Source organism: Pantherophis guttatus, chromosome 7 (assembly GCF_059756535.1).
Source record: "Pantherophis guttatus breed Tessera chromosome 7, ASM5975653v1, whole genome shotgun sequence".
Lineage (NCBI taxonomy): Eukaryota > Metazoa > Chordata > Lepidosauria > Squamata > Colubridae > Pantherophis > Pantherophis guttatus.
The window spans coordinates 13916988-13930826 of NC_142069.1; the positions used below are offsets into that span (position 1 = coordinate 13916988).

Here is a 13839-nt window from a genome sequence, read left to right on the forward strand (position 1 = left end):
AAAAGAGGAGCAAAGGCACGTGGGCCCTTTGCAGGAAAGCAACGTTGTTACTTTTGTTCCCAGTCGGCATCTCTGTTTGATTCTAGACTCCGTGTGGCTTTGCCAAGTAGGTCTTTGGCAGCATGTCAAGGGAGATAAAGGTTGGTTATTATTCCGAAGGACTTCTCCCGAAGGACTTTTTGCAACTAATTAGGACTCAGCTGTGAATGAAAGTAATTCACAACTGTTGCAATAAAAGAGGTTTTTGGGACTACTCGTGTGTTTTAATAACTCAGTAAGCCTAGGTCACAACAGTCCTCGACTTACGACTACAATTGAGCCCCAAATTTCTGTTGCTAAGTGAGACATTTGTTAAGTGAATTTTGCCCCATTTTACGACCTTTCTTGTCTCAGTTAAGTGAACCACTGCAGTTGATAAGTTAGTAACCTGGTTGTTAAGTGAATGTAGCTTTCCTATTGCTTGTCAGAAGTTCGCAAAAGGGGATCACATGATCTTAGGACACAGCAATGGTCATAAATATAATCAGTTGCCAAGCGTCTGAATTTTGATCACGATGCTGCAACAGTCTTTAAGTGTGAAAAATAGTTACAAGTCACATTTTTTCAGTCCTGTTGTAGCTTTGAATGGTCATTAAACGAACAGTTGTAAGTCTATCTGTATTTCTCCTTCTTCTAACCTGCCTGCTTTTGATTTTAAACAAGTCACAAATTAAGTACGGTAGTAAATATTGGCTTTGCATAAACAATGGTCAAATTATTTAAGACATGTATATGCCAACATCATTGGGTACCCTGTATATTTACTGGTATCAATCCACCGCTGAAAGCAGAAAAAGAGATTTCAACTTATTCCCCTACTCCACACCATTATTAAAAGGGTGCAATTCTTTTTTCTGTTTTGATTTAAAGCAGGTTTTTTTAAAAAAAAATGTAGAAAAGGGTAACACCTCTCCTGCGCGAGCTGCACTGGCTCCCGGTGGTCTTCCGGGTGCGCTTCAAGGTTTTGGTTATCACCTTTAAAGCGCTCCATGGCTTAGGACCTGGTTATCTATGGGACCGCCTGCTACCACCAATAGCCTCCCACCGGCCAGTATGCTCCCATAGAGAGGGGCTCCTCCGGGTGCCGTCAGCCAAACAATGTCGACTGGCGGCCCCTAGGGGGAGAGCCTTCTCTGTGGGGGCACCTACGATCTGGAACGAGCTCCCCCCGGAGATACGGAGGATCCCGGATCTGCGCACCTTCCGTCGCGCGCTCAAGACTTTCTTATTTCATCAAGCTGGCCTGGCCTAAATCTTCTCCCCTTTTAAATGTAAATTTTAATTTGTTTTTAAATTATTGGGTAATATAAATTTGTCTCAGCCAAATTATTTAATTCGTTTTTATTCTATTTTAAATTTTTGTATTTATGTGTTTTATTCTGTGGCTGTTCACCACCCTGAGTCCTTCGGGAGTAGGGCAGTATAGAAATCCAATTAAATAAATAAATAAATAAATAAATAAATAAATAAATAAATAAATAAATAAATAAATAGTTGAATCCCCGTGTTATCTATAAGAAATAGAAAAGAACATACAATTAGCAGCTAGAAAGGGGATTCTAGTCTCCTTGTTTGCAAGATGAGTTGTGAAGACAAACACAGTGAATACTGTTCCAAGAATCAATTTGAACTGAAGAGGCGGTAGGACGAATAGCTTTTTAAAAATCAATTAGAAAGTTATTTTTAATCAATGATATCATACCTAACTGGGTACAGGCAGTTCTTGACTTATGACCACATTCGGGTCCAGAATTTCTGACGTTAAGCAAGGCCTTTGTTAAATGCATTAGGTCCAATTTTATGATCTTTTGGTTGCTTTTTTATTTTTTTGTTTTTTTTTTAATTTTTGAACATAACAAAACATAAAAGCAACCATCATTCAATACAATCACAGAAAGTGTGTCGATCGGTTAAGATTCTGTTGTGCTTAATCCCAAATCCAAAATTTACAAATCATTTAATTTCTCTTATTTGACAATTTTATATCTCCTTTTATATTATTATCCTCATTTAGCAGTTATTTAACATAGGCTTATCTCCCATAAGAAAACACTTCATATATTTTATCATTATCTTAATTTCATATATTTCATACTTCATCTCCATGCTTTATTATCTAGCCATTGATAAAACAAATCCCTTTTGGTTGCTGTTAAATGAATCACTAAAAGAGATGCGGCGGCTCAGTGGCTAAGACACTGAGCTTGTCGATCAAAAGGTTGGCAGTTCAGCGGTTCAAATCCCTAGCGCCGCATAACGGAGTGAGCTCCAGTGACTTGCTCTTTTAATAAGGGGGGAACCCGCGGGAACGTTTAAGAGCTGGTTTTCACTAGCTTTGCCGATAAGGTGAGTCCAATAAACATGTTCTTTTAGGGAATCTACCTGCTTCGGAGTTCTGCTTTTGGTGGATACATTACTCGGAATCCTGATAGGGGACTCCTGTCTTAAAACATTTGTATTTTAGCTGTTCTTTGTGGCCTTCCAAATCTGAAATTGAGTCGGATAAACATATCATCTTTCACTGGCCCATTCTCACTGTTGAGTTTTGATGACAAAAGCAGCAAACATCATGAACAAAAGATGGTGCTAAAATTCACGGGAGAATAATGTCTCTTTTGGAAACCTAAGAACAGGGGAATTCTCACCTGCCAATTCTTTTTCATGGCCCGTTGCGTTTCAATCTGCGTCGCCCGCTTTAGAACAGCTGGGTGATTCACCCGAACCCGTGCAAGCCATGTGAGATCTAGAGGGGGGCGGGAAAAACATCCATTTACTTCAGGGGTGAAATGCTCCCGGTTCGGACCGGATTGCCCGATCCAGTAGCGATGGCGGCAGGTGGTTCGGAGAACTGGTAGCAAAAATCCCTGCGCACCCCCCCCTCCCCCACCATGCCAAGCTGAGCCGCACGATCATCAGAGGCTTTTTTTTTTTACTTTTAAAAGTATTTTTTCTACAACCTCTTCCAACGAAAAAATGCTTTTAAAAGTTAAAAAAAAAAGCCTCTGATGATCGCGCGGTTCAGCTGGGATCGTCAGAGGCTTTTCAAAGCATTTTTTTCTGCAACCTCTTGGCCGAAGAGGCGGTAAAAAAAATGCTTTGAAAAGTCTCTGACGATCCCAGCTGAGTTGCCTGATCGGCAGAGGCTTTTCAAAGCATTAGAAAAAATGCTTTGAAAAGTTAAAAAAAAAAAAAAAGTTGGCCACGCCCACCCAGTCACATTACCCCCACCACCACCAAGCCACGCCCACAGAACCGGTAGTAACAAATTTTACATTTCACCGCTGATTTACTTCCATTGCCATTTATGTTCAAAAGCAATTTTGGGAAGAACAGAATCTGAAGGGGAGATGGGAGGAGCAGTCTTGGACACCGATCCAATTTTGGGCCTATAATTCTTTAGGCTTTCTTCTTTCATATTATCAGCAACTATCACCTGTGTCATTTAACTTTGGTTGGAGGTGACCAGATTGGAGAAAATTTAAAACATAATAAATATGAATTTAAAAAGTTCTTTGTTTTGTACTACTGCCATCATCATTGCAAACAGAATAACAGAGTTGGAGGGGTCCTTGGAGGTCTTCTAGTCCAACCCCTGTTCAAACAGGAGATCCTATACTGTTTCAGACAAGTCCAGTCTCTTTTTAAAGCCTCCAGTGATGGAGCACTCACAACTTCTGAAGGCAAGTTGTTCCATTAATTGTTCTAACTGTTGGGAAATTTCTGCTTAGTTCTAAGTTGCTTCTCCCCTTGATTAGTTTCCACCCATTGCTTCTTGTCCTGCCCTCAGGTGCTTTGGAGAATAGTTTGACTCCCTCTTCTTTGTGGCAACCCCTGAGATATTGGAACACTGCTATCATCTCTCTCCTAATCCTTCTTTTCATTAAACTAGACATACCCAATTCCAGCAACCGTTCTTTATATGTTTTAGCCTCCAGTCCCCTAATCATCTTTGTTGCTCTTCTCTGCACTCTTTCTGGAGTCCCAACATCTGTAATAAGTTCTTCCTTATCCACATGATGGCTGGAGAATTCAGTGAGTTGAAGCTGTGCATCTTAAAAGTTCCTGAGGCTGAGAAACACTGCTGTAGAGGACGCACCATAATTAAAAATGGAGGGCCTGGGCATATTTATTATTTTTATTCTTATCAATTTACATCCCAATGACTTTAGGCCAGCTCCTCTCTCTCTTTCCCACTCTAACTTCATAGGGTTGCTATTTTGGGGGTGGGGGGGGGGTAATGGCGATACAAGCACCATGCATGCCATCTTGGGCTCCTGAAAGAAAGACAGAATATAAATAAATATAACACCGGCTCTAAAAAGGAAAACTGGATTGCGCACCTGGGAAGGAACAGTTTGAATCATCTTGAATGTCTGCTGAAAGACAAAGACGCTTCAATTCATTAAACCTGGGAGTGTTAATAATACCATTTTTAATATGTCATCTGTTCCAATCAAATATTCATGGGGCTTCAGGGATCAAAGTAATTAAAGTAGTTAAACTACAGATAATTAGCCAACTTTCTTTAATCTTTCCTCTGGGGTGTGTGTGTGTGTGTGTGTGTGTGTGTGTGTGTGTGAATGGGGGATGGAAATCTGCTTTGTTTCATCTGAAGATACGTTCCAAAGCTTTGCTCTTCAAAACTGTATTCGGTCGTTTCTCTGGAAAATGCAATCTCGCCAGATTCCAGGACCCTCAATATATTTGGCCTTGGGTCCAACCGACATATATGGTGCTAAGCCCATGATGGCGAACCTATGGCACGCGGAGCCATATTGGTGGGCACGCAAGTGTTGCCCTAGCTCAGCTCCAGCGTGCATGCGCGCAGTGGCCAACTGATTTTCACGCCTTCCGGTCCCACCGGAAGTCAGGAAACTGGCTGTTTCTGGCCTCTGGAAGGCCTCCAGGAGGATGGGGAAGGCTGTTTTTGCCCTCCCCAGGCTCCTAGAAAGCCTCTGGAGCCTGGGGAGGGGGGAAAACGGGCCTACCGGGCCCACCGGGCCATCACATGCCAAAAGCAGGGGGAAGTGGGGGGGGGGTCACGTGCGCATGTGCGGGAGGGCGGGGCACATTGAATTATGGATGTGGGCACACTCACCCGCGACCCGCCACGCTCCCCCCGCTTTTGGCACGCGACGGCAAAAAAGGTTAGCCATCACTGTGCTAAGACAAAACCAAAATCGCGCTAGAACAAATGCACTGCAAGGTTTTGGATCTGGACTTCCAAAAGGCCTTCGAGAGGGCTAGAAAACATAAACGCAGCACCTTTCTACAAACTCCTGAACAACAACACTGCCAGGGTTGCACAGCTGCCCTCTGTAGTTGTGATGCTGGGAAAAGATGTGGCTGTTTTAAAGGGGCTCCATCTGTGCTCTTCAAAGCGGCACTTTGTGTAGGTTGAATCCAAAGGCGGAATTAAAGACAGTATATCACAGAAGTGAGTATACTCCCTCACATTTTGTAAACGTTTAAGTATATCTTTTCATATGACAACACTGAAGAAATGACACTTGGCTACAATGTAAAGTAGTGAGTATACAGCTTGTATAACAGTGTAAATGTGCTGCCCCTTCAAAATAACGCAGCACACAGCCATTAATGCCTAAACTGCTGGCAGCACTCATGCGTCTATTTCCCAAAGCCAACCTCTGGATATGATGCTGAGCATGGGGACTCAACTTCTTTGGTCGACAATGGTGAGGCCTGTTCTGAGTGGAACCTGTCCTGTTAAACCGCTGTATGGTCTTGGCCACCGTGCTGCAGCTCAGTTTCAGGGTCTTGGCAACCTTCTTATAGCCTAGGCCAGTGATGGCTAACCTTTTTGCCATTGCGTGCCAAAAGTGGGGGGAGCGCGGGGGGGTTGTGCTCGTGCGTGCCCACATCCATAATTCAATGTGACCCGCCTCCCCTGCATGCGTGCACGATCCCCCCTGCTTTTGGCATGCAATGGCATGGTGGGCCCGGTAGACCCGTTTTTTGCCCCCCCCAAGCTCCAGAGGCTTTCTAGGAGCCTGGGGAGGGTGAAAACAGCCTTCTCCACCCCCATCAGAGGCCCTCCGGAGGCCAGAAACAGCCTGTTTCCCGACTTCCGGTGGGCCCAGAAGCCCCGAAAATCAGTTGGCTGGCACGTGCATGCACGCTGGAACTGAGCTAGGGCAACGCTCACATGCCCATAGATATGGCTCTGTGTGCAACCTGTGGCACGCATGCCATAGGTTCTAGGCCATCTTTATGTAGAGCAACAATTCGTTTTTTTCAGATCCGCAAAGAGTTCATTGCCATGAGGTGCCATGTTGAACTTCCATTGACCAGTATGAGAGAGTGAGAGCGATAACACCAAATTTAAAACACCTGCTCCCCCTTCACACCTGAGACCTTGTAACACTAACAAGTCACATGACACCAGGGAGGGAAAACGGCTACTTGGGCCCCATTTGGACATTATCGCTTAGGGGTGTACTCCCTTTTGTTGCCCACAGTTTAGACATTAATGGCTGTGTGTTGTGTTATTTTGAGGGGACAGCACATTTACCCCATTATACAAGCTGTGTACTCACTACTTTACATTGTAGCTAAGTGTCATTTCTTCAGTGTTGTCACATGAAAAGATATACTGTATTTTTCGGAGTATAAGACGCACCTTTTCCCACCCTAAAAGTGGGTGGAAATGTAGGTGCATCTTATACGCCGAATATAGCCATTTTTGGCCTCCCGAAGCCCCAACCCGCTCGTTCCATTTTTGCAAAAAACAGGCCTGTTTTTCGCCTGAATTTTGCAAAAACAGGGGCGTTTTTGCCAACCCCCAGGAACACTCTGCAAGCTTCCCAAACCCTCTGTGCACCCCATTTTTCACCAAAACGGGCCCATTTTTCACCAAAACAGGGGCGTTTTTTCCCTCCTCCAGCCCCCAGGAGCACTCTGCAGGCCTCCCAAACCTTCTGCGTGCCTCGTTTTTTGCAAAAACGGGCGAAAAACAGCTCATTTTTTTGCCCATTTTTGCAAAAAAACAGGTCGCGCAGAGGGTTTGGGAGGCCTGAAGAGTGCTCCTGAGGGCTGAGGAGGGCAAAAACTTTTTTTATTCTTACTTACCTCTTCAAAAATCTTGGTGCGTCTTATACACCGGTGCGTCTTATAGTCCAAAAAATATGGTACTTAAATATTTACAAAATGTGACGGGGTGTACCCACTTCTGTGATATACTATTTGGAATCCTTGCATTCCCACCTAAGACCAGCCTCCCGTGAATTCCACTGACCCTTATCTAATGAAAATTCATCCTGACTATTAGTAAATCAAATTCTTGTATATAGGTAGCACATAAGAATTTTTTTTATCTTTGAACTCTACTCCTGCTCTTGATTACTTGTGCCTGATATTTTCTGGAGATCAAATCCAAACCCTAATGAGATATTTATTTTCTTAGGCAGTTTAAAACAACATTTCAACCCAAAAATGTTCCCAAGAAACATTTTCCCCAAATTATGAAGTAGGAAATACCAACAGATCATAAATTCCTCTACTGGTAGTGCTCCATTTACGACCATCATGGTGTCTGTAATCATAAATTGAACCCATTGCTCATTATGGGCTGCTTTTGCCAAAAATTGGAAGCAAATGTGTTTTTTTGGCAAACATGGTCATGTGACTGCAGGATACTACAAACTGGCATAAATGAGGCCTAGTTGCCAAGTGACCAACATGAGGTCAGATGACATTGCAAGAATTTCGGAATCAAGTCGTAAATGCTGGGGAGGGGGGTGTCTGTTGTAACCTCAAATGGTCTCTAAAGCAGGGGTCTCCAACCTTGGCAACTTTTAAGAATTGTGGACTTCAACTTCCAGAATTGAACTCTGGGAGTTGAAGTCCACAAGTCTTAAAGTTGCCAAGGTTGGAGACCCCGGCTTTAAAGGACCGGTCATACATTGAGGACTATCTGTACCTTGGAGAACCACAGCCACAACGAAAGGATACAATGACTTTTCATCTGCAGGCCTAGATCCTTTGAAATATCTTGGCTGCCAATGTTTGCTAACAGCTGGGATTATATTTCTTTTCCAAGAACCTTTCAACCATCTTTGGTAATACTGGTTCTATCAGCTGATATGATATTTGTCAAGTATGATTTAGGACCCTTTAGCTGAGTTAGACTGCAGTCACTCCAGTGATCTCAATGTCTCTGAAAATTTGCCATTCAGTGGTTGTGAGTCCCCGTAGGTTTCTGACCTATCTGGATTTTTTTTTCTGCTGGCCATAAAAGATGGTTTTTGATGTTGTTTCCTTTCTTTTAAAGTATAAACCTCCCAGAATTACCTCAAGTTTGGGGACGGGGATGTCTAAATATATAAATACCAATAATTATCATGGCCATCGTAAGTTCATCTTGGATTGAGGCCTTAAAAACATGCAGTAGATGCTTGACCCAGAATGAACTGTGAATCCACCGAAGTGTTTGAATTTCAGTTTTTATCTTCCCCTGCACTGTTGTTTTTTGAGTGGTTTTATGTTTCGAACACTCCTGTAAGTTCCCTCGGATCGCTTAAGCCTTATAAATCAGTGTTTTTCTCAAATTTGGCAACTGCAAGATATGTGGATTTCAACTCCCAGAATTCCCCAGCCAGCCATTCCCCAGCTAGCTAGCTAACTAGCTGGGGAATTGTGGGAATTGAAGTCCATATATCTTAAAGTTGCCAAGCCCCAGCTATAAATCAATAAACGAATAAGCAAACTTCTGGCACTTACACGCTTGTTGTTTCTTCTTGCAGAATGTGAACCCTGTACCGTGTCCTTTAAACTCCTTCAAGGTGGGAGGGTACTGTCATATTTCTTTCTATTAACACTAACCAGAAAAACCAAGGCACGAACGGGACGGGGAGAAAAGCAACTATTGTGCGCTGTATGTGGAATTTAAGGAACTATTCTCGTCCCAAAGGTGTTTTTCCAAAAGGCCACAGGATTTTTTTTTTCTTTTCTTTGAAAACGTTTCGCTTCTCATCTAAAAAGCTTCTTTGGTTCTGACAGGAGAGTGGGGAAACTGAAGAAGCTTCTTGGATGAGAAGCGAAAGGTCTTCAAAGAAAAAACACGAAAGTCCAGTTGCCTCCTGAAAAAGCACCTTTGGGACAACCATTTTTTTTAAATTTGATTTATATGCCGCCCTTCTCCGGAGACTCAGGGCGGCTTACAGTGCATTAAGCAATAGCCTTCATCCTTTTGTATATTTTTACAAAGTCAGCTTATTGCCCCCACAAACTGGATCCTCAATTTACCTACCTTAGAAAGGATGGAAGGCTGAGTCGACCTTGAGCCTGGCAAGATTCGAACTTACTAATTGCAGACAGCTGGAGTTAAATTACAATGCATTAGTCTGCTGAGCTATCCAGGCTCCTTGAAACCATGACCTGGATGACTGAGAATCTCTACAGATGAAGATCAATCCAAGAAGCTTCTTTGCTTTTTCAGAACCAAAGAAGCTTCTTGGATGAGAAGCAAAACGTTTTCAAAGAAGAAAAAACAAACAACCAAGGAAGTCCAGTGGCCTTTTGGAAATAAAAAAACCTTTGGGACCAAACTGTGACTTGGATAACCGACCATCTCCATAGACATAAAGGAACTGCTCTCTTATTTGCTCCAACAACTGACTGGTAGGTTTTCATCACCCAGTTCCTTTCCTGGGAATAGTGGTTTGGGCTAAACAAATTGGCCCCACAGAACAGGGGTGGGCAAATGTGGCCCTTTTACAACCTGCAAATGTGGCCCTTTTACAACCTGCAAATGTGGCCCTTTTACCACCTGTGGACTTCAACTCCCAGAATTCCTGAGACAGCCAGGCTGTCTCAGGAATTCTGGGAGTTGAAGTCCACAGGTGGTAAAAGGACCACATTTGCCCACCCTTGCATAGAAGAAATGATGATTAAGATTAATTAAGAGGATGCATTTCAGACGTTTTCAAAGGCCAGGGTTCATCTCCCAGAACCGCTGGTCTACAGCCGGCATCGCGCTCGATCAGCAGAAGGGAGAAACCTTCTCTGGCACATCTGGAACCTGGGAAAACCTCCAAATTCAAAGCCTTTTGCCCAGCCCGGCCCGCCTGTTCCGTCCACCACCCTTTGTCCAGATGCGCCCTCAAGCTTGCACGCTGCGGCCCGGCTTACCTAACTCCATGCCCCGGTTGCTAGCAGCCATGATCGGCGGAGAAGCGAAAGTCGGTGCTCTCCTTTCACAGCGCTTCCTGGTTACGCCTTTTCCCTCCTTCCCTTCCCTCCCCACTCCCCGTTTTCCTCCTCTTCCTCCTCCTCCTCCTCCTCTTTCTGCCGTCTCCCCTCCAGAAGGGCCCCCAAAACGCGAATCGGATTCACACCTCTTTGGGTGATCGCTTGAAAACCTGCAAAGAAAGCAGGCCCCGCGATTCTGCAGATTATAAAGACAAAGCGGATCCCCGCCTGGAGTAATGAGCAAAGAAAAGGAGAGGCAAAAGGCTTTGTGGTTGTGGTGGTGGGGGTTGTCATTATTCTTTCTTTCTTTCTTTCTTTCTTTCTTTCTTTCTTTCTTTCTTTCTTTCTTTCTTTCTTTCTTTCTTTCTTTCTTTCTTCCTTCCTTCCTTCCTTCCTTCCTTCCTTCCTTCCTTCCTTCCTTCCTTCCTTCCTTCTTTCTTTCTTTCTTTCTTTCTTTCTTTCTTTCTACTTGTATATCGCCCTTCTCCCCAAGGGGACTCAGGGCGGTGAACAGCCAAACTTAAAACACATGTAATACAAAAGTTAAGAAAAAACTAAAAATAAATTAAATCATTGGCATTTCCAATTTAAAATCCCAGATCTGCAAAATCTGGGAAAAGTTCCCAATTTAAAACCCAGAATCAATAAAATCGAAAGTTTAAAAAACCCCATTAAAACCATTTTAAGCTAGGCCAGCTTGCTGGAATAAGTAAGTCTTCAGGGCCTTTCGGAAAGCGCGGAGGTCCGGGATCAGTCAGGTAGCTCATTCCACAGGTTGGGTGCCCCCACAGAGAAGGCTCTCTTTTCTTCATTAAACATGAAACTCAGTCAACTGAACATTTAAACATGACTCACAAATATGATTGACTGCTGCCAATGGTTGATAGGGGTTGCTACCAGCATCCTAGGTATCAACCAAGTATCTTCTTTAAATTATTATTTATTTTATTCATTAAACATGAAAGTCAATTGAACATTTAAAAATGTGTCACAAATATGATTGACTGCTGCCAATGGTTGATAGGGGTTGTTGCCAGCATCCTAGGTATCAACCAAGTATCTTCTTAAAATATATGATGTTCCAAATAGCGCAGTTTTTTGCAGTTCTGCTGGTCTTATTGCAGGGAGCTGTGATTTCTTTATGTCTTTTGTAAAATTCTTGAACATGGTACCAAGTGCCCGATTATTATTGTTGTTGTTATTATTATTATTATTCATTGAACAGCCAGCCAGATGTTCAGACTGGGTTTGGCATTTTTGTCTACCTATTGAGTCCTTACCAAGGACCTGGGCTAGGCAAATCTGGATGTTTGACGACGTTACAGATATCGTCGCAGGATGGAAGCAGTGCCATGTAAAGCCGCCTTTTGCAATTGACTGATGGCAAATTTGTCAATGCCTATGGTGTTCAAGTGGTGCTCCAGTTGTTTTGGGATTCCACCCAAGGCGCCTATTACTATTGGTACTACCCTTGCTTGCCTTTGCCATAGTCGTTCTATTTCTATTTGTAGGTCTTTGTGTTTTGTTATCTTCTCCAGTTTTTTCTCTTCTATTCTGCTGTCTCCAGGCATTGCCACATCCACTATTCAGACTTTTTTGTCTTTCTTATCGACAAGTCCAGGGTGTTATGTGGCAGGTGCCTGTCTGTCTGAATTCTGAAGTCCCAGAACAATTCAACTTCTTCATTTCCTATGACTTTTTCTGTTTCATGGTCCCACCAGTTTTTGCTTACAGGCAAATAATATTTCCTGCAGATCTTCCAATGCACCATTGTTGCTACTTTGTCATGCCACTGCTTGTATTATTTTTATTATTGTTTATTGTTATTATTATTAAAAATGCATGCATAGTATGCTTAATACGAACTCATATTCATTCATCGCTCAGGGAAAGTGGGGACTGCAAAGATAAAATGGTCTGTTGTCGCGATCAGGGTGGATTTGATTTAAATCGAGTTGATTTAAATCACAATTTAAATCATGATTTAAATCACAAGTAAAAAGGCTTGGTTTAAATCAACTCGATTTAAATCATAATTTTTAAAGAGTCATCTCTGCTACTCCTTTGACCCACTGTTGACTCACCGATAGTCCCAGTGGTGCAGAATATACAGCCTCATGCTACGTAACTAAGCTCCATTTCATGCTGAATAAACTAAATTATTTATGTATCTTAAATAGAAAACTATCTTACGATAGATTTTTACCCCAAAAGTTTTTTATTAAAATAAATTCGATAAAAATTTAAAAAAATCCGATTTAAATCAAAAAAATCTGATTTTTAAAAAATTTTTTTAAAAAATCATTGATTTTTATCCACCCTGGTCGCAATTGATGCGCTCACACTGCTTTTGGGCTCCTCGATTGCAACAGCCCCCATCAGTACTGCAGTGATTGAGCTGCCTTGATTTTACAACCAGGAGGCCATCTTCACTAATGATTTACAGTTACATCATCCAGATAAATCAACATTGCAGACTGGACAATGTACAGCAGCCTCTCAGTGTACAAGTTATCACAGGTCAAAATGCAGCCCTTGTTGATCTCCATGTTGTGGTCTGCCAGCAGCCTGCGAATCTGGCGATGTCAGCACTTCAAACTGCATTTACTCTAGTGCTGACATAAGGAGAAGCGAAGGCGTCTGGAAAGGGACGTTTGACTTTTCACCTACTTATTTTCCCTGGAGATTATATCCCCTAGGAGATGAGATGGGAGGGGGGGAATTCCTTTGAGCTGAAGTAGATTAGGGGTAGAATGACTTGGAAGATGGCCAATAAGTGCAGGGGAGTGGGGAATGGAAAGGGAGGGTTTGGGGGCTGGAAGTCAGTGTTGGCTTCGTTTTGAGTCAGGTTAGAATGTCGTGCTTAATAAATAGGAGTTTTTCTTCAAAGACTTTGTTTGAAATGCAATTTATTTGAGACGACCTCGAAACTTGACAGGCAATGGAGTCAGACAGTGAGGAGGCTGGGGAGGACAATGGGCCAGTCCTGGAGTCTGGGGAAGGTCTGGACGAGGGCTCTGCGTCGGAGGCAGAGATGGGGCCAGGGCCATCTGGGAGTGATGCACGGACTCCGGAGCCTCCAGAGGCGGACAGAGAGAAGCAGAGGAACAGGAGGAGCCTGTTCCTAGTGCACGCATGCGAAGAGCTGCCAGGAGGCAAGAGCAGCTGAAGAAAAAAGGACAATTTGGGAGTAAGGCCAGAAGATGATTGGCCTCTCCCATAAGGCTGAAAAGAGCGGCTTCTTGTCAGCGTCTCTTGAACTTTGTGGTGGTTTTGCCAAGAAAAGCCTTTGGCAGGTTGCCAAAGACATCAAAGGTTGGTGATAAGGCCAATGGACTGGTTATGAAGAATTTGTTTTGGACTAAGATGAAAATGAATTAATTCTCAGCTGTTTTAATAAAGTAAATTTGTTGAGGACTGAATTGTTTTTGGTAATCACTACTTGGGCCTTGGTCACAACACCACAGTCATGGAGTTTAACGGCTAAATGTAGGCCTTGCTTTCCCCCCTCCCCCCCTCCAGCCAATAAAGTCGGCATATTGGGCCAGTGATAAAATGACGGGGAAAGAGTCCATCATCTTATCTTCTCAG

General features: G+C 43.1%; 1 protein-coding gene across 2 annotated transcripts in view; it reads right to left on the minus strand.

Annotated features, from left to right (window-relative positions):
• DERA (deoxyribose-phosphate aldolase) overlaps positions 1-10654 on the minus strand; it is a 58855-nt gene extending 48201 nt beyond the window's left edge. Inside the window, exons 1-2 of one of the 2 annotated variants that reach the window (XM_087873055.1) lie at positions 10395-10654; positions 2685-2782 (exon numbers count right to left, since the gene is read on the minus strand). In XM_087873055.1, the coding sequence (XP_087729181.1) occupies positions 2685-2782; positions 10395-10542 (246 nt within the window). In that variant the 5' untranslated portion in view covers positions 10543-10654. Of the gene's footprint in view, positions 1-2684; positions 2783-10188 lie in introns of both variants that reach the window. The other variant, XM_034402887.3, reaches the window with a different exon arrangement.
• Between the last annotated feature and the right edge of the window lie 3185 nt (positions 10655-13839).